The following is a 19,898-nucleotide window of genomic DNA, read 5'->3' on the forward strand; positions in this document are numbered from 1 at the left end:
AAATCTACTGCATCTGTCACTCTAAGGACTGGCTCTTCAGTGCTTGTGTAGCTTCCAGAGCTGAGGCTCTTTGAAGCACTGTTTGATAGCAGAAGAGAGAAGCACTTTATGTTATTAGCAGATGAAGCTGTCCAGCACTCCAGGGAAGTACAAAAGATTTATTGCTCCCATTTTAGGGGCATGATCAGCATAGACAGCTGTTAGAGACAGCTTTTGAGAATCGGAGAGCTGAAAGGATAATGCCAAAGTCCGCAGAAATAGGTGGAGACAGAAAAAATATTCTCAATTGCTGTATTCATCCTATGCAAGACCTAACAATGGTTAAAATTTTTGAAGAGTCATGGAATGGTTTGGGTTGGAAGGGACCTTAAAGTCCATTCCATTCCACCCCCTGCTATGGGCACCTTGGCCTTGAACTTCCAGGTATGAGGCAGCCACAGCTTCTCTGGGCAGCCTGTGCCAGGGCCTCACCACCATCATAGGGAAGAATTTCTTCCTAATATCCAGTCTAAACTTACTCCCAGTTCCGTTTCATTCACAGTTTCAAATCTGATGCAAGTCAATGTGATCTGGTTATTAGTCTTTCCTTAGCAGTCCCAGATATTGTGCAGAGGAACACAGCAAATTAGCCAGTTTAATTTTTTTTATCCATTGCTCTTCTGTTAGAAGATTCTGGTTCTTTCCTCCCCTTACTCCATTCTCCTTTCCAGTGCTTTGTTCTTTGTGTCAGCCAAACTGAATGTGAAACTGCAGCAGGAATAATTATCTGCTGTTCTATTCAGGCAGCAGGGATTGGTAGGGTGGGTAACTTCTTCTTTGTAAGAACTATTACCATATGCATTTTAAAACTTCTTGTTCCTCACAGCAGGAGTGAGAATGCAGGTGCTGCACTGCCACTGGTACTGGAGAATAGTGAGAAATCCCATACAGCAGCCCCTGTGATGCCAGATGAGGAGTCGGATGCTGAGCTTGACAGGTACAGGGCAAGAAACAGGGAGGAAATGGAAAATAAATGGCAGATGTGGGGGAAAAGCATCTGTCTGTACCTGCATTTCTTGGCAATTGTTCTGATTTCTGACCCTGTTCAGCTGAGTGGTTTGCAGCAGAGGAGGGCTTTGCATAGGAAATTACATTAGTTAATACATTAGGCAATGCCTGCGTTGTGTGCAGCCACTGTATTTGTTCTGTTTGACTTAGATATCTATTTCCTGGAAATCGTGAATGCATTTACCCATTTTAACAGTGGATCTGCTTTATTCTGTCACTATATAAAGAAGTATATATAAATATATGTATATATATAACGAAATCTCAAGAGTCGGTGTCTAGTCTCTTGGTCAGCTAACGCCTTCCTGTACTTGACCAGGAGATCCAGTTCCAGATCTGGTCACAGAACTGCTCTTTCCCTAGAACTCTCAGGGACCCCTCTCAGGCCAGGCTTCAGCAGTGCTGCTGAGTGATACAGGAGTGATGAGGTTATGACAGTGTACGCACTGGTTCTTTCTCTTTGTGTGGCTGTCTGGGAAAGCAAGAACATCTGCACCCCATAAACTAACCTGTGCCTTTTTTTTTCTTCTACAGTGATGATGATCTCATCCCTTATGACATGTCTGAGGATAAAGAGCTAAAAATTAAGGCTCCTGTGTATATCCGAGACTGTATTGAGGGTAGGAGATTTTGGGCTGAGTCTTTATCTGTTTCTTACTGAGCTTGAGAGAGTGAACTCTGTGTAGGTTTATTTTTTCTGATCTAATTGAAGAAGCTATAGAATTTTTGAGTCATTTCAGTTTAGTTCCTAATGCTGGTCATGCTGAGTGTCTGTACCAAGACAAATGATTGGCAGAAGGAAATCTGGTATATAGCCAAACATAGCCATTCTGTTAATAACTTTTGTTTGTCCTTTGATTTCAGTTCTGACTGGATCAAGAGCTGAAGATGTGGACAAATGGGAAGCTACAGTCAAGGCCCTTGAGAGCTTGGTACGGAAGAATCCAGCAGCAACAAGAGAGGTGAAGTATTATGGTCTAGGTTACTAGAGGGCTGTATTGCCAGAGAGGTTATCCCTTTGCTGTCATGCGGAGACTAAACATGCCAGTGAAGCAGAAGGCCAGGCTAATGTGTAGCTGGCTTAAAGGTATACATTCACAAGCTTTCAACTTGGAAGTAGAAGGAAATAGGTGCCTTGAAGGTGAGGCTATAGAGCACAATGGAACAGAGAAGCAGCAAAAGTGCTGGCAGCACCCTGCCATATTGCAGCTCCAGTGCTCAAAATGGAACATCCTACAAGTAGTGCTTGCCAGTGTGAGGAAGCTCCAGGCTTTGTGCTGGGCAGGAAAAATACTAGAAATGCAGATTACAGAGCAGCCATTTTGGATTTTGAATTGAAATTCAATTTAATTGTTATTCCCCAATGAAAACAGAGGCAAAATCAAATGTGCTTTCCCTGTTTGCTTCTACAAGCATAATGTCTTGTGGAGGGAGTAGTTAGATTGTTCTGGTCAAGATGAAAAGCTCAGGGGAGAGGAACATGGGACAAGGTCACTGTGCGCAGAGTGCTCACCACTACCTGCTAGTGAACGTTTGAATGTGTCAGAGACAGGAGCTGAGAAAGAGAAGGGCTGTGCTACTGTACCCTTTAACCCATCTGTTACAATGACAATTCATTCTATGTCATGATGCTACACTTCTCCACAAAGCCCGGGTGAAATGTGGACAGAGAATTGGCAGATGGAGGATCTGTTCAGGATTTTGTGAAATAAGTCTGATGGCATTTGGTGGCTTAATGTATTTTCTCTCCCTCCTAAGGATTGAACATGTTGCCTAAACAGAATACCTCATTTTCTTTGTTTAAACATTAGAAGTGATCTATAATTCCTATGAGGAAAAAACCCAAACACCATCAGGGTTTTGATTCCTTTTTTCATATTTTGAGCAGGTTAGTGTGGAGCTGGCAAAAATATTACTTCATCTGGAGGAGAAGACCTGCATTGAAGGCTTTGTGGAGCTCCGTCAAAGAGCTCAAGTAGCTGTTTTAACCACAGACCCAATACCTGTGAGTTCTTCTTACTATTTTCTTTTTTCCAGTTGAGGCACAGGCAAAAATTGAAGCAGCTAAAGTCTCTTTCTCATTTGATAGAGGGAGCTGTCAGAGTGGTAGAACAGATAGTTCAGGTCTGACAACATTTATGCTTCTGAAGAATCTGCAAGGAATTACTGAACCAATAGGAAAAAGAAAACCCTGTCAGACTGGAGGAACTGTTTGGGAGCTGTTGGTTTGCGTGTACCTGACAAGGCAGATCAGATAAACGACTTGTTGTACTGAAGGGTTTCACATAGAGGGAAACTGAGGCACAAAGGGCTTCTACAGAGAAAGACCTGACTGGTGACTGTAATTAGGGAATCACAGACTGTTTTGGGTGGGAAAGGATCTTTAAAGCCCATCTCATTTCAACCCCCTGCCATGGGCAGGGGCACCTTTCACTATCCCAGGTTGCTCCAAGCCCCATCCAACCTGCCTTGGGCATTTCCAGGGATCCAGGGGCAGCCACAGATTCTCTGGGCCAGTGCCTCACCACCCTCACAGGTGGTGTATTCCTTCCTAATGTCCAATCTAGATCTATCCTCTGCCAGTTCAACACCATTATCCTTCATGCTGGCCAGGCCCCAGTAAAAAATGTCCCTCCATTTTTCCTATAATGCTCTTTAAGTACTGAAAGGCCACAGTGAGGTCTCCTAGCTGCTGTGGTAGATGTTTGGGTACCTCTGCATTGAAGTGAGAGAAGAATGATGCAGTCTCATCTGTCATTTAGTTCTTTTGGGAGAACCTAGAACTGGAAGTGTCTGAATTTCCCATTTACACTGCATGTTTCCTCCCTTCTCTTGGAGGCTTGCTGTTACCTAACAGGAAGCAGAACCTGTGAAATTAAATGCTTTTAGAGTTAATGGGAAGGCTGTTTCTAGCCTGGGTCTGTGTTTATTGTACCCTGATTTTTTTATACAGGTTGCAAAGTACTTGACCTCCCAGTTCTACTCTCTGAACTACAGTCTCCGTCAGCGCATGGACATCCTTGATGTGAGTGCTCTCACTTCCCACTTTATTTCTGTCTGTTGCACCAGTGCTGAGGTGTAATGGGATTACCTTTTATGCCTCATGGGAGAAGGCAGAAGTATGGGAATCTCTTACATTACTATTTGTGTCTGGCATTCCCCTCTTGTTCCTAACCCTGCTACACTCCATCACACAGGGATACCTCCCCACAGAATGCAGAGCATGTGTTGGGCATTTGCCTGGGAAAAGCCACTGTTTATTTTCACATCACCAGTCTGTTTTATCTTCCCTTTCTGAAAGACAGCAATCTGTCTGTGACTCCTTCCACACTTGTGTCTGAAGAAGGAGCCACTGCTCTATTTCAGGGCTAAGTGACCAAGTGCTTGGTCAGTACCTCAGAGCCAGGTGGCTGGTAGAGGTCAATTTCCTGCTGTTCTTCACTCTGAAATTGTTGTGCCTTTCTGCCTTGTTGCTCCTGTCAGTTTGGATGCTGGCGACACTGTTGTTGTTCCCTCTGGATTGCCCTTTTTTAACTGAGCCTCTCTCTGTTTTATCTAGATATTGGTTTTGGCAGCTCAGGAACTGTCCTGTCCCATATTCCATGGGAAGACCAAGCATTCTGGTGCCCAAAAGCCTTGTATCCAGCTCCTTTCAGGTAGTGACAGCTCTAAGGGCTGGAGGAGAATTGTTGATGAGAGGATCAAAAGCAAGACTCGGAGATTTGATATGGTGAGGCCAGAAGCAAACTAATGTCAAATCCACCAAAAATAGGGACATTTGGAGTTACTCTACGTTCTGTCTGGAAAGAGCAAAATACCTGTGAAAGTGGACCCAATCCAAAGGAGAGTCAGATAAATATATATTTGAAGTTACAGAGTCTGAGTTTTTTGGTGCAGAGTACCAACTCCTGTAGTTCTCTCCCAGCAGGAGAAGTCGTTAAACCTGAAATTCCTTACCTGGCTTTGAGGGATAATTGTTGTTCTGAGCTTGTGTGGCCACTGCAGGGAGCTGTGACTGCACCTCACAGATCGCAAGGCTTCCATCAGACTAGCTGCCTCTCTGGACTACACTGTCTCATCCTTCCTATTTTCCAGAGAGATAAACTGATGCCAGTTTCCTAGTTTCCAGAATTCCCCTGTGGTTCAGCCTGGAGAGTTTGCCTTCCAAAACTCCTTTATCCCTTGCATGTTCTTGTTCCTTATAGCTAACTGAGCAGTACTGAGGCATATTGTATTGAAATGTTTAGATGTGGATAAGATCCGAAGTGGGAAGTGAGCAATCTATTCGGGAAACTGGTAGCCCTAGGTGTACAAGCAGTGGTTGATGATGGGCTGGCTGTAAGGAATCTGTAGTCTTGACAGTGTCCAGTGAAATGGAAGAGCTAGGGGTGCTGTATCTTGTGCCTAGACTTTATTTTTCTCTTGGACAGGGTCAGTCTCGTGTGGAACTTGCTTCCCGCCCAAACGAATTCAATTCTGTTGCTGGGTATTTCTTTTTCCCATTGATTCAGCACTTTGACAGGTGAGTGTGACCACCTTAGGATGTAGGATGTGGGCATGGCAGCTGCCAGAGTGACCCTTTCTGCTTGTCCTGCTGGCCTCAGAGCCCAGGAGCTGTGCAGGAGCCCAGTGACACCACACTGACACCTGGGTCCTTCACAAAGCCTGGGGAGGAGAGGGTTGTAGTCTGTTGGACTTACCCTTTGAAGTCTTGTGGGGCAGGAGTATGTAGGACCCTGCAGAAGTGAAGATCCATCAGCAGGTACACAGGCAAGTAATTCTGGAAGTACTACTCCAGTTGTCTTGGCTGAGCCTCTACTGTGGGAGGTTCACACAAACCACAGAGCTCAGACTGCAGTCTTGAATTAAAGTTAGCTCTGTCTCAGGTTGGGCCTATCACCTGCACTGGTCTTTGAGGCCACAGTATAGGGACACCGGACATAGTTTATTGTCGGTCCCTTAGGTCTTTGTGAACCGAAGGAAGGCTGAGTAATTGGTTCCCTGATAACCAAGATTATTGTAATACCAGTTGTAATGGTATGGCAATGGGGGGATAGCTTTTGCCTATAGGTCTTTCCAAGTAAAGCCTGTTGGTAGAATGTGTGATACCTGCTGTAGGAATAGAGGATATTGCTCTGGGAGATATTGGGAGATTACATCTGGGACGAGAGGAAACAGCTCTGATCTCTGTTAACCTGGTAGTGCCTGTATAATGACTATTGTTGTAGGGATTCAGGCTTTTGGGGACAATTCCCCCTGCATAACCTCCTAACTGTTGCAAAGAGGCACTGATCAGCCTTCTCACTGCTACACAACTCTGTGTCTTGCACTTGCAGGCCTTTAACAACATTTGATCTTCTGGGGGAAGATCACTTAGTCCTTGGAAGACTGGTCCACACTTTAGCAATCCTGATGTACTTGGCTGTCAACACTGTGGTAAGGAAGGGCAGAGAGCAGGGATGACTTCCAGCCTGGGAACCTGAGGTGCCTTCTGGAACAGCCATGTGCTTCAGGGCCTGTTGCACTGAGACTGGCAGCAAGTTGGAGTTGAGTGGGCTGAGAAATGGCTGGGAAGAACTGGTCAGAAAAGAGACGTGGGATTCCAGCCACCCTTGCACTATCTTTTGCTTCTTGTCTACTTCTTGGGGGCGTTGGGCACATTATTTTACTTACTGCCAAAGTTTCTCCATCTGTAAAATAAATTCAGTTGTAGCACTGATCTTTACAAAGCCTTTGTTCAAGCATTTGGACACCACTCCCAGGCACATGATGGGATTATTGGGATGTCCTGTGCAGAGAAGGAGTTGGATTCATGACCCTTATGGGTGACTTCCAGCTTAAGACATGCTGTGATTTGATGAGCAGTATGTCTCGATGCCCAGCTCTACAGGGCAGTGTGGATGGTGTTCAGTGGTGCTGTCACAATCTTCTTTTGCAGGCAGTAACAGCAATGGGAAAGGCACTGCTGGAGTTTGTTTGGGCGCTGCGTTTCCACACAGACTCGTGAGTTACTGTAGTTGTATGCTCTCATTTTTAAAGATCAACTGTGAGCCAGCCTCCATAGTTTGTCTTTGTCTGAGATAAGCATCTGGCTCAGAGTGTCAGTGACTTAAGACATTTACTTTGTGCTGTCCTCCAGCTTTGTGTTCTTATGACTGAGTTTAATGCAAACCCACCATATGAACTTTGATGGTGTCTTCTAGTGTGGCAGTACAGCCATTACCTATAGAAAGGTTGTCAAATTTCCTGACCACATGTCCATGTGATAGTTTCATCTATGTTTACTTAGGGAGCTCAGAAAACTTTAGATTCAATTCCAGCATTCAATCTTGGAAAGGAATTAAGACATGTAGCCAAAAGTCTGTAAACATCCAATTTCTGTTTTCTCTCTGATGTGTCCGGGACTCTGAATTGTGCTAGGTTCCTGTGCACAGCATGGCAGGGGCTCTGTATGTGGGGCACACTGCAAGATTGCCCCCCTAAGCAGCAGGAATATAGCATAAGTCATCATGCTGTTTGAAACTGGAGAGCCCTTGAGGTGAGAAAGTCAATGCAGAGCATAAAGCTGCAGGCTCCTAACCAGTTCAGTGTTTCTCCACAGGTATGTGCGCCAGGGCCTTTTGTCCTGTATCTCCTCCCTTCTCCTCAGTGTCCCTATGGAGCATATTCTGGGAGACATGACAGAGGAGCTGTTGGAGACTCAGTCCTGGCTGGGAGGTAAGACATGGTAGGGTACATCAGTGCTTTTCTGGTTTCTGAAGTCTTTGTGCAGCATCTCTTTAATTGTGATGGCAGCAGTGATGTCCTGGCATTGTGCACCAGAGATCTGCATGATCAGCAAGCAGAGCACGACGTGTGCTATAGGGATGCAGCACTGGAGTACTTGAGGCATAAGCGAAAAGCTAGGTATGGCATTACACACTGTGACTGTCCTCACAGGCCACCCAGAAAAATCCCCAAAGACAGACTGTGCCCCCTTTCTCTGTCTGAGCAGCCAACCAGAAACTTCATGAAGCTGCAGGAAGTGTTGTCATGTTGCCTGTTACACCCAGACAGTGACTTCGGCCAGCAGTAACACACAAAGCCTGTACAGCCTGTTTACACTATGTGCTCATGAGGGTTGTGTTGTTAGAGCTAAAAGCAGGAGGAAGAGGAACATGGCCTAGTCTCTAGTTTCCTATTGTCGATGGAAAGAAAAATCTACAAAAGACAGCAAATTACTTTGAATGCTGTACCCAGCACACGTTACGTCAACACAAGCTGTGTCTGTGGGTTATGGCAGGCTGGAGCTGTACAGATCAGTGCTCAGGTACTGCAGTGAGCTGAAGGGAAAAGAACTAATGCTGAAGCCTTCAGTGTGTTCTGAGGGCGAGTCTTGTGATTCCCTGGTCTGGTTTCCTTCACCATTCTCACTCTTGGTGAGTTGCTTCCCACAGGGAGCAAGCAGGAAGCAACACTGACCCAGCTGGCCTCGGATCCTGGCAGGTTGGGGTGCTCTGTGCCCTTTGAAAGGAAGAGAGCTGCCATGTGGGGCCGAAGACTTCTTTTTCCCATGACACAATGTGCTCTCAGCAATCTGCTTGTCTTTGCATTTAACACTGCTGTTACCAAGCGAAGCCTTTCAGGAATGTATTTCCAGCATGAGGGTTTGCATAATCTGTTTTCAGTGAGTTATTTTGGGGAGGAGGAGCATGACCAAGATAATAGCATCTTCTCATGCTTGTAGGTAGAGTAATAGCCCTGTCTAGTGCTTTTGCATGAAAGCTGCATGGTTATTCCTGGTGGGAATGAGAGCAGGATAAAATAACTGTTGTGGGTATACCAGAGAAAGGAAAATTGCTGTAGGAGTCATTCAGAAGCCTTAAAGAATTCAGCTTCACATACGGTCAGGTGCAATTTGCAATTTAAAGGGCTTCTAGAGCTGCTTCCTGAAACACACCAGCTTCTTGGGCTGCGCCTTTACTATTTATTGTAAGGCTGTTGGGGGAACAGTTGCACAGGGAGGTACTAGGCCCTCCCGGCTGCTCCAACAGCTCAAGTCTGGCACTAGGGACCTGCCTCTGTGACTGAATCACAGATCTGAGCTCATGGACTTGGCTGTTGCTTCACGTCGCTTCCAGACAAGATTTGCAAGAGGTGTCATGTATTAGCTGTGCTGTAGCTAGGAATGACAAACTGTCCTGCATGAGAGCCTTGACTACTATGCCTTTTAGCCACTTCAGGTTTCAGCTTAAAGCATCTGTGTTTCTCTGCCATGGCCAAAGCACAGTGAGAACAGTGGGATAGTGGCACATGAAGTGCTTAGTAGAAATCCACAGACCTCTTTCAGTTTGTTGTTCCATCAGGACCTCTTCAAACTGCTCTAGTGTGTCCTATGACTGACTGTTGGCCCTTCAACCTGTTGGCTGCAGCCCTGGTACTATCTACTTACTGGATGCTTTGGGACATATCAGCTATGGAGAGAGGCGAGAATCCACTTTGGACTTGTCCATCATTGCCCTTAATTGCCATGCTGGACTTGCTGCTGAGCAGCCTGATCCTTCCTGGGGGAGGGAGGGAATATCTAAACGCTTCTAGGAAATGGTCCCTTTGATTCCTCAGCAGCTGCCTTTGAGGGAATTCCCCACCCCTTGCAAGTGCTGTGCAGCTAGGTCACGGGTAAGTGTGGTTTATGACAGGGCCAACAGGACACTCTAGTGCTTTGTGCCTCCATGCAGTGCCAGCAGTGCCAGATCCATGCTCATGGAACAAAAACAGCACCAAAAGCACTCTGAGCTTTTGAGCTTGTTCCAGTCTGCCTTGTAACCTCCCTTTTTGCCTTCTGCAGAGGGAGTATGGAAGCACCAGGGTGCAGCTCTCCCTGTATTATAAATAGCCCTGCTCCAGTGACATGAGTCATGTGTTTGGTCTGACAGTGCCAGGCTCCCAGCACACTGCTCGTGCGTACAGGATATCCTCACACAGGCTCCCTGTTCTTCCAGGCTCCCCTGCTCAGACATCCTGCATGCATCCTGGTTGTTACTTTGCAGGCCCATTAAGGGCCCCTGGAATAACAGCTGCTGGGAACAGCCTCACACTGCCCTTGTGTGGAACTCGTTTATCAGAAGACTGGTCTCAGAGTGGAGAATAAGCTGAACCTTGGGGCCTGTCTCCTTTCCCCATTGGAATGGCATCATGACCCCAAATTCAGGAAGGAACACTAACCATTTTAGATTGCAAGAATGACAGAGTAGAGACTTCAGACTTTGGAGAAAGTGGATTTCTAGCTGCAGACTTCATTCACACGTGCAGCTCAAGGTGACAAGTACAAATTCTGGCACAGAGATTATCCCATGGGATCCAAGGTCAGGCAGTTTCTGTAATGTTTCAGACCAACTGACTGTTTGTTTCTCTTGCAAGTCTGGAGCAATACCCCATGTGGCAGTCAGGGCTTGGCTGAATTTATGCTGCTTTACATGATCAAGTTTATGCATCTCTGCCTTCTGGCCTAGTGCAGTTCCTGCAAGTCCAGTCCAGCTGTAGGTGCAAACACTGTTCAGTTCTGTGATTGTCAGTAAAACAGTGAGAAGTGTTAAGGGCACTTTTCTCCATTCTCCAATTAACAGCGGCTGTTTCTTTTGCAGATGTGATGGAGAAAGATCCTGATGGGGACTGCAGAAGGCTGGCCCTACAAAACTTGCTGCTAATGGAGAACCTGAAAAAGAAACTTGAAGCTGTTCCTTCCTAGCTGAAGGGTAACAGAAATGACCTTTACCTTGTGCTCTTGCCAGCTGGATGTATTTGGGCACTGCTGGGGCCTCTTCAGCAGTCACCTGACTGTAGGAGAGGAAGAAGGGGGAAGGGTGCTGAGCTGTAAGCCAGCGAGCCTGACTTGACATCTGGACTTTGTAGTGGAGGCCAATTGAGTGAGCTCTGGGTATCCGGTACAGCATGTACAGATGCAGGAAGGCAGGCGAGTCCTGCCATCCTCACACGCCCCCAGCCCCCAGCCCCCACCCCAGCTATTTATAACCTTGGCAGGTCCGAGCACTCGGCTAAAAATACAGGGAAGATCTTACAGAGCCTTCTTGTCAGAAAAACAGCAGGGCTAGGGAGGGCCACTTGCCACTATGACCTGCACCTTACAAAGGCTCCCGTGTCCCCAAGCAGCTGGAGTGTGCGGGAGCAGCCATTTGTCTGCTGCTGGAAGGGATGGCATGGTGGAAGGAATGGCACTGCTGATGGGATGCAAGCACTGGACAGCTACACTGAAGTGCTGAAAAGTGTGCCAGACTTTAAAGGTCTAAGCTAGAGCTGGGCTGTGGTTAGGAAGGAATAGGTCAGGGAGTTATTTTTGTATAATCTTAGTACAGAAGTAAGTTTCTACTAAAGAATTTCTAATTCTAATTTCTACTAAAGAAAATTAATGTTCAGATTTTGACCTTAAAATCTCCCCAACCCTTCTTCCCTGAAAGCAATTTAGAAACTTCATGTTCAAGTTTTGAAGCAAGTCAGAAAACATGAAAAAGAATTCTAAGTGTAATAGCTGGCTGGTAAGAAACAGGAGTGACCTGATACCCCTTGGCAGGGCAGGGTGACAAGCAGAGAGATGAGCAGAACCTTGGTTTTTACACTGAGCTTCACTTCTCTTCAGTCCTGCTTGTGCCAGGGAAGAAATTGGCCTCCAAAAATCTGACCAGTACAGAGTGACTTGATGTAACTGGTGTTTGGAGAAGGAGCTTCAAAGTAAGAAAGAAGCTTCACTTGCTCAGAGTGACCAGCTTGAGCAGGGGTTGGGCCAGGGGGCATCCAGGATCCCTTCTAACCAAGGCATTCTGTGACTCTGAGATTTACTTATAGATGTTTGTAAATGGTTGCTCTATCCCACATGATCCTCTGATGTATTTAAACACAGAAGCTTTTGTTTGGGAAACTCTGCCTTCAGCTGCAGGACTGGGTATTTTGACTATTAACCAAGCTTCTACCCAAATGGGATGGAGATTGTTTTCAGAAGGTCTCACTTCTAGGGAATCACAGATGGGCACCTTAGCAGATCAGAGTTGTACTTGAAAGGCAATTCGCAGTTTCCACCTCGGTTATTCAGCTCTTCTGTACTGAGAAAGAAGTGAAGTTACAATATGCAGTTCTTACTGGTTTTTTCTGCCTCAAATTTATTAAAATACTAAAACCAGCTTTCTAACAGGATGTACATGTGAATCGTTGTATGCTGTGCTTGAGAGAATATATTAACTCTAACACTGTTGCTTGTACAGTCAAGCAGGAAAAATAAATTTCTTGGTAATAACCAAAAAGTTGTGTGGCAACAGCATGTGACTGATCTGGGCCCCCTAATGAGGATGGAATAAATGAGCTGGCAATAAAGTCAGCTTTGCATTTGGTAAGTGCTCATTGTCAGGAGTCCTCCACTTCATCAGCCACTTCCTCCTCCCTGTCGTCCGTGCTGCTGTGGGCAGTGTGTGCTGAGGCCAGGGCTTGGCTCATGGGAACACCAGCTCCTTGGTGCACAGCCTCCATGGTCTGTGGGGACACATAGTAGCTCAGGTTTGCAGCTGGAATTCTTTTCTGCATCTCTTCCAGGTAGTGATAAGCCTAAAGGAATGCAGAGATCAGTGTCAGAGGGTGCACTGCCACAGGGGCCCTATTAAACCATTTCTTGTGCTTTGCACATTAAAAGTGAAGTTCATCAGCACAGCTGGAGGAACTTGCACTTGGCACCCTCATGTTTCATTGGAGCAGCAGGCACTGGACCTGTTCAGGGGGTGTGTGGCACATCTGTCCTGAAGCAGGGATTCACTATTTCCTCAAGTAACTGCTATTTTACAGTTTTCTTCTCTGGCCAGGTGGCAAACACAGCGTGGTGGCATTGCTGAGGCACGCACCCAGACCCTCTGTTCTCATTGAATCACTGGGAATGCTTAAGAATCTACCACCATTTATGCTCTGTGTCCTGTGAGCTTTCCTTTTGTCTTCTCTTCCCACAGAATGAAAAATAGGATAAAGTTCCTGAGCTGTGCCTCACCCTGCTGCATCTTTAGGCTCCTACCATGAAACATCTTCCTGCATGAGAGCCATGTTCCACTAAGCTGCACAGGTGGACAGTATGGGTTCTGTAGATTAGAAGAATTAAGACCACTTACTGTATGGAATTCCTCCACTTGTGTATAATGCTGAACCAAAAATCCCAGGACATCACCATGCCGGATGGCATCGTCGAAGTCCTGTTCAGCCAGGAGCAGCTGACACTGCCTGACTGCTTCTTCAGCGTCTTCAGAGTAAACTCTAGGAGAGGGCAAAATGGAAGTGTCACAGCCCAGGGAGAGCATGCAGCTTATCCGGCAAACAAAACCCAGAAACTCCCCTTTTCCTGAGGCTGATTGGCCAGCATGGGCAATGAGGGAAGGGGAGATTCTGCCCCTCTGCCCTGCTCAGATGAGATCCCCACCTGCTGAGGTCCCTCCAGCCCTGCAGTCCCAGCACTGAAGGGACATGGAGCTGCTGGAGTGAGTCCAGAGGAGGCCATGAAGGTGTTCCAAGGGTTGGAGCCATCTGGACCCAGGCTGGGAGAGCTGGGGGTGTTCACCTGGAGAGGAGAAGGCTCCAGGGAGACCTCAGAGCCCCTTCCGGGGCCTAAAAAGGAGCTCCAGGAGAGCTGGAGAAGACTGGGGACAAGGGATGGAGGGACAGGACACAGGAAATGGCTTCCCACTGCCAGAGGGCAGAGATGGATGGGATATGGGAAAGGAATTGTTCCCTGTGAGGGTGGGAAGGCCCTGGCACAGATTGTCCAGAGAAGCTGTGGCTGCCCCTGGATCCCTGGCAGTGTCCAAGGTCAGGTTGGATGGGGCTTGGAACAACATGGGGTAGTGGAAGGTGTCCCTGCCTATAGCAGGCTTTTTGAACAAGATGGTCTTTTAAGTTCCTTCCCACCCAAACCAGTCTGTGATTCTGTGATTTTTATTATAATCACCTTTCTGGTTATACCTCTGGTCTATCTCCTTCTCTTTCAGGTTACCTTACCATCTTTAATGCAACGTTTTAAATGCACTTTTAAAAATCATATTATGGTTTCCCTGCTAGAAAAATGTACCTATTTCCAGCAAGCTTCAAATTATTTATTAAATTTTAGGTGCTGTTACAACTTCTGTTCTAGTATGGTATTTCTGTCACTTAGTTTCTGTGCTCTCCATGCTGCAGCTCACCTCTGAGCATGAATGAACTGCTTCATCAGACTCATCCTGCTCTGCAGGTGGCCAAGTTTGCTTTCCTGTTCCACAGGGCTTCTGGCCTTTGCTTTGGAAAGGCACTTGTATGCTTCTGTCAGTGCTCTGTGGGCTTTTTCATAGTTCCGGTACTCATCGATTTCTACCTGCAAGAGGAGAAAGGAGACGGTCTTGCCCCAGAGCTAATAAACCAAACACCTTCAGCAGTCACAGAAAGGGCCGTACCTGAGCACATGCATCATAGAAACCTGCCAGGAGGTCAAGGGCCCCTCCTTTGGTGTAGAAGCTGATGATATTCGCAATAATCTTTGCGTCCTTACGCCAGTCCAGTGACTGCAGGTAGTTGGCTGCCATAATGTAAATTTCTCTCTGTCTGGAAACTCCCGCAAAGAAGATAATTTTCTCAGTATCTCCAGATTTCAGCAATGCCCTCATAGCCTGGCAAGGAAAAGAGTGGCACAGAGGGAGAGAGGGAAAGTACTGTAAATGCAAAAACACCATCAAGATGGCTCAGAGGTTTCATCTAGGCAGTTACTGTAAGAAGTCTGCTTCAAGGTTTACTTTTCAAAACACTTGCTTTGAGGCTAGCCAGGCTGACCTTTAACTTGTTTCCTGCTTGTGTGTATTTCTTGGTGGCCAGGTGGTAGTTGCCTTGTCTCATGCAGCAGTCAGCAATTTGCTCCAGCAGCTCCCTCCGGGACTCCTCAGAGAGATCCTGGGACTCCTTGGAGACTGTCATCTTCTCAGCCATCTCCTCGGTGATGGTCAGGTTCTGCTCCAGGCAGAGCTGCAGAGCTTCATGGTACTGATGGGAGCAAGAGAGCAAAGAGATGTTGCAAACACTATCATGATACATTGCATTTACTTGTGGTGTAAGGTACAGCAATCAGCTAGGAACATAAGCAGCTGAGGATGCTCTGTCTGGAACACTGGGATGTAGTTACATGTGTCAACATCAGCCCCTGAACATCAGTTCAGGCACACACTGTTTGCTAATAAGAACATGTTTGTTCTTCCATGACACCACTGGTCTCACACAAGAATGCCACTAAAGAGTCAGCCATTTTGACTCTCAGCATGAGTTTCAGAGACATACAAGTCAGGTTTGTTAGGCATAATCCATAATAACATTTTTAGCAAATACAAATAAATTGAAAGATTTTGTTAAATATTTTGGTACTTTCCATATATGAACAAATTTTGAATAGGCTATACAAAAGCTTGTAGTGCAGAAAAGGGGTATGGTACCTTTGCAAAATGTGGAAGAAAGCCAGCCATAGGAGCTTGTTAAAGAGGAGTGAGCACAGCACTGGTCTGGTACCCAGTATTTGGGTAAGGCTAAGCTGCCAGTGTCCCTGAATCACTGGTTTAAGAGGAATCTTGAAACTTTACAAGTGTTTCTTATATCTGTTTACCTGCATAGATGAATGGCTGTGCACAGGTACACACCAATTGTGCTCCTCTACCTGTGCACAGGGGATCAGAGGGCTCAGCTCACCTTCTTGGCCGTGAGCAGCAGCTCCATTGCCTTCTCATACTGAGCATGCTCAATGAAGAACCCAGAGCAGCGAGTGAGCAGGGATGGATCGGACTTCTCATCCAGGTCCTCAGCAATGAGCTGCAGGGCCCCGAATTGCTGCGTGGTGAAGGCCAGCTCCAGGGCTTTGGAGAAGTGTCCTGCCTGCAAAATTAGGAATGAGGCTTAAAAGACTAGAATGAGCACTACAGAGCCAGGACACCCTGGAGTGGCTTAATAAAGCATTACTCACCATGAAAAAATGGCTAATAAACAGGACCTAGTAAGCACCACAGCTGATTTAACATTCCTCTGCTGTAGGAACTGCTTCAGTGTAAAGTTCGGGGGTTTTTAGTAAAAAGCATTTACCTTGTGGTATAACATAACGGCTCTGTCCATTTGATCCCCCTTTTCCTCATAATAGCAGGCTGCCTCTATCATGTCTTCTGGTGAGCTCAGGAGAGCCAGGTTCATCAGCTGATCATCTAAATTATTTGCCTGTTCAAAAGCAAAGGTTTGGCGCTGGGTGTGCACACACAAATTTCATAATTCCAACTTCTGGCAAGCCTGTGGCTTTATACTGTCACATAGTATTAAACTCCCTCCCCCTCCTGTGTAAAACCTCTGCAACCCAAAGTGATTTTTAGCTTTGATTATGATTATTTCTTTCAGGGAGTTTCTGATGAGCTGTTTAAGAAAATATATTTCCAAACCACCAAGCCTTTATCGATCCACCTTTGGTAGAAGAGGTCAGCAGAAACCAGGAGCAGCTACATCACAAGGCTGTCCAAGAACAGGCAGTGTCTTATGGGACAGAATGGGCACAAACAGACACCTTGTAGCACCAAAGGGCTGAAGCGTGTGCTGGTGTGGGCACGCAGTACCTTGCACAAGCGGATGGCGTTGTTGAACGCCTGGGCCCGGCTGTAGAAGTGCACGGCCTGCTTGATGTCCTCCTGACTCTCGTACTGCCGCGCCAGGTGATAGGAGGCTGCCCCATTCCCTGTTTCGTTTGCTATTTCAGCAGCCTGCAGAGGGAATTGCACAGCTTTACTTTGTGTCTATGCTCCTCCCAGGAATGAGAACTCTGGAAGCAGGTGGAAGCAGTCTGCCTTACCTTCTGAATGTTGCCTTGAAAGCAGTGGACACGGACCAGGGAAAAATAATCCTGAGCCAGTGCATAGTATTTTAATGCAGATTCCATGTCTGACTGGCTCTCCAAGTACTGTGCCCACCACTTCCAGAGGCTCCTGGAAAAGCAACAGTATTAACTGCAGCACAAGAACTTCCTGATGCTGTTTTTCACTCCTAGAGAGCTTGAACTGAAGACTGAACACACTGTTTAGAACACATTCTTTATCTCAACCCAAGTGTGACACTCCCAAGTTCTGCATTATGTAAGTCAGCCTGGATAACCAATATGGCAGTTCTTGAGCAAGTGCAGCATAAACCTGAAAAGGGTCATAGTGGATAAGGCAGGGGTTGAATGAGACTGAGAGGATTCACACTCTCTCATCCTCAGCCTCATCACAAATTGTATGTCAGACCTGACAGCCCCGTGTAGAAGGAACAAGCATAGCACTGACTTGTCGTTCATCTTGTTGATGTAGTTCTCCAGGGCTTGTAAATCTTCAGAGAGCATTCGAGGTACCTCAAACCTGTGTGTGTCTGACTTTTCATAGCTGTAGAGAAGAAGAACATATTAGACATGAAATGTCAGCCTCCTTATTAACTCTCTATGTGTAAAACATTCATTTAATCTTGTTTTCCAGCCATCAACTGACAACAACTGTTTTAGCTGCATAAGTTCACTGTAAGACCAGTTGCAGTCAACCAGCACCATCAAAAATTAAAAGTTCAGTGGTACTGCCAAGTGGTACTTGGAATGAGGGAGGTGTGATCTCCACAGCACAGGAAATACTTTAAAAGTGCCAGTGATGGCCCAAAGTAGTTCCAGAAAGTTCCCCAAGCATCAAGCACACCTGACTGGACAGGTCACAAATACCCCAGGCTCCACATTATACCACCCACTGTAACATCAGTCTCTGTTACTGCTGGGAGGTCACTGCCCTTAGCCCAGCACCCAACTCTCCTAATCCCACTGCCCATCATGGCCATCAGTGGGTCTGCCTGAGCACAGCAGAGCTCTGTTTTGATTCTGAACAGAATTGACCTTATTGAATGATAATGATGATGATGATGGGAACTTTCATATTGGAAAACTCATATAAAAACAAGATCTCAAACAAGAAATACAAGACATCAAAAATAGCCTCCCCTAACTTCTCATGGGACTTGGAAGCCATGGGAGAGGATCAGGCACTAGAAGCAACCAAGTCAAACTAAATTCTGCTTCAGCAGTTGTGTCTGGGACTCTTGGAAAAAGCAAGTAATTGTTTTTGTCATGGAAATGGAAGGAAAAGATGGCAGTGGTCTTCCAGAGACAAACACAGGACTGGATATGAGTGGGGTGACTGGCCCTGACAGACTCTTGACCTTTTAGACACTATGCATTATTTGCATGGGAGGGTGCTGGGAGATTTCACTGGGAATGCTTTCACTCTGTGAGATAGAAGGCACCAGAAACAGGAAAATACTTTAATTATTTTTTACTGGTCATCATCAAACATCCTCCTTCACCCATGTCCACAGGAGAAAGAGGCTTCCAGTCCCCCAGCTGGTGCTTACTGGGTGAGCGCCAGGCTCTGCTGCCCAGTTGCCTCCAGGTACTTGGCGTAGTTGTAGTGGGTAGTGCGCAGATGAACCCGGTCATGAGCCTCGGCCGTTTCGATGGCTTTCTGCCACTGGTTGGAGGCCTGGTAGAACTTGTTCAAGAGGTCATACCGTTTGCAAGCCTTGTAGAGCCGCTCTGCATCCTCCTGGGAGAGGAACATCCAAAATCCCTGTCAGCCCCAACCACGCTGCGTGTCAGTCACACCAGGCACTGCATCTTGGAGCAGTTTATTAGTGCAGGGATTGCAATGCAATTAAAGCAACAGTCATTCAGGCAGAGGGTTTAACCAACTAAATACATGTGGCCTAGGATAGCATGTTATTGGGAAACAAGATGGTTATGTAAAAATAAGGAAAGCACTCAGATCCTGACATTTATTGTACAGGATTGACTGGGAGGGAGGAGAGTGACACAAGTAAGTCATCAATGATCAAATCCTGTCATCAGGAGTGTGAATCACAAAAAATGGAGACATGCTTAGGTGGGGACACAGCTAGCAACCATGCTGCCCACCCTGGGGTGAGGCTTAGGAGATCCTGGCAGTCAGGGTTTGAAATTAAGGTGCTGTGAGCCAGGGAATCCCTGTGACCTCCCAGCAGGTCTCAGAGGTGGCAATGCTGTTCGTGGAAACTGAGGTCCATTCCTGGGAATAAATGTTAATAATTTATTATGGAATTAGAACAGGAGAATTTTGCCAATGCTGACGCAAGGGCGAACAAATTTGGAACGATTATTTTTATTCTCTGAGAGGTACTAACTCCCATGGAAGGAGCATTTTCCTGCTCCACCCAACTGCTGTCTAGCTGAACACTATATTTAGTAAATTGAGATTATCTGTCCAAGACAGAAAAATGCCTTCTGTCTCTTATTGTTTCAAATTTTAAAGAGCACAGAAAGTGGAAAAGGAAGATGCCTGCCCTAGGATTCTGTAAGAGATGGAAAAAAAGCAGCAGAACTGCATTTGTTTTGCTGTAGTTCCCTTCCACCTCTCCAAACAGATCTAAATATCCAAGACAAGAAGCACTGACACTTCAGCTTTATAGTTTTCTCTTGCAGGAAGTATTTACAAATATTTAGTTTGAATTTTCTTTTTTCCTTACCTTTAATTCAGAACAGTTACTCTCTGTCTCATTCTCTCTCATACTTATCAAATAACTTTAGATTGCTAAATACCTTTTCAAGCCAAATTCTAATTATTTGGCAATTTTCAAGACTTCCTTTTCTGTGTAATTTTTCCAGGAGCTGAGAAATTTGCACTGATTTTCTCTGAACCTGTTCCAGTTCATCTTTTTTTTTTTTTTTTCTGTAATGAGATACTTAAAGGCTGGAAGTGATCATTCTAGCTGTACTTGCCCTGAATATACAGACAGGAGTTGCCAAA

The 19,898-nt window shown here is 46.0% G+C and overlaps 2 protein-coding genes across 10 annotated transcripts in view; one reads left to right on the top strand and one right to left on the bottom strand.

Annotated features, from left to right (window-relative positions):
• TELO2 (telomere maintenance 2) overlaps positions 1-19,898 on the top strand; it is a 30,813-nt gene that overhangs the window by 7,784 nt on the left and 3,131 nt on the right. The window contains exons 10-21 of one of the 4 annotated variants that reach the window (XM_088174717.1): positions 866-976; positions 1,582-1,667; positions 1,912-2,009; positions 2,936-3,052; positions 4,001-4,072; positions 4,607-4,777; positions 5,478-5,569; positions 6,384-6,483; positions 6,986-7,050; positions 7,649-7,764; positions 10,671-10,781; positions 13,029-14,185. In XM_088174717.1, the coding sequence (XP_088030843.1) occupies positions 866-976; positions 1,582-1,667; positions 1,912-2,009; positions 2,936-3,052; positions 4,001-4,072; positions 4,607-4,777; positions 5,478-5,569; positions 6,384-6,483; positions 6,986-7,050; positions 7,649-7,764; positions 10,671-10,774 (1,132 nt within the window). In that variant the 3' untranslated portion in view covers positions 10,775-10,781; positions 13,029-14,185. Of the gene's footprint in view, positions 1-865; positions 977-1,581; positions 1,668-1,911; positions 2,010-2,935; positions 3,053-4,000; positions 4,073-4,606; positions 4,778-5,477; positions 5,570-6,383; positions 6,484-6,985; positions 7,051-7,648; positions 7,765-10,670; positions 12,339-13,028; positions 14,186-19,898 lie in introns of those variants that run through there. The other 3 variants (XM_088174718.1, XM_088174716.1, XM_088174719.1) reach the window with 3 other exon arrangements.
• The window catches only part of IFT140 (intraflagellar transport 140), a 92,472-nt gene continuing 84,739 nt past the window's right edge, over positions 12,166-19,898 (bottom strand). For 5 of the 6 annotated variants that reach the window (XM_088174712.1, XM_014890210.2, XM_088174713.1 and 2 more), the window contains exons 20-29: positions 18,472-18,662; positions 17,370-17,465; positions 16,901-17,033; positions 16,668-16,811; positions 16,153-16,281; positions 15,766-15,948; positions 14,866-15,072; positions 14,493-14,705; positions 14,247-14,413; positions 12,709-13,326 (exon numbers count right to left, since the gene is read on the bottom strand). In XM_088174712.1, coding sequence (XP_088030838.1) covers positions 12,981-13,326; positions 14,247-14,413; positions 14,493-14,705; positions 14,866-15,072; positions 15,766-15,948; positions 16,153-16,281; positions 16,668-16,811; positions 16,901-17,033; positions 17,370-17,465; positions 18,472-18,662 — 1,809 coding nt within the window. In that variant the 3' untranslated portion in view covers positions 12,709-12,980. Of the gene's footprint in view, positions 12,637-12,708; positions 13,327-14,246; positions 14,414-14,492; positions 14,706-14,865; positions 15,073-15,765; positions 15,949-16,152; positions 16,282-16,667; positions 16,812-16,900; positions 17,034-17,369; positions 17,466-18,471; positions 18,663-19,898 lie in introns of those variants that run through there. The other variant, XM_088174715.1, reaches the window with a different exon arrangement.

The sequence above is a fragment of the Sturnus vulgaris genome, chromosome 16, assembly GCF_052056855.1.
Source record: "Sturnus vulgaris isolate bStuVul1 chromosome 16, bStuVul1.hap1, whole genome shotgun sequence".
Classification (NCBI taxonomy): Eukaryota; Metazoa; Chordata; class Aves; order Passeriformes; family Sturnidae; genus Sturnus; species Sturnus vulgaris.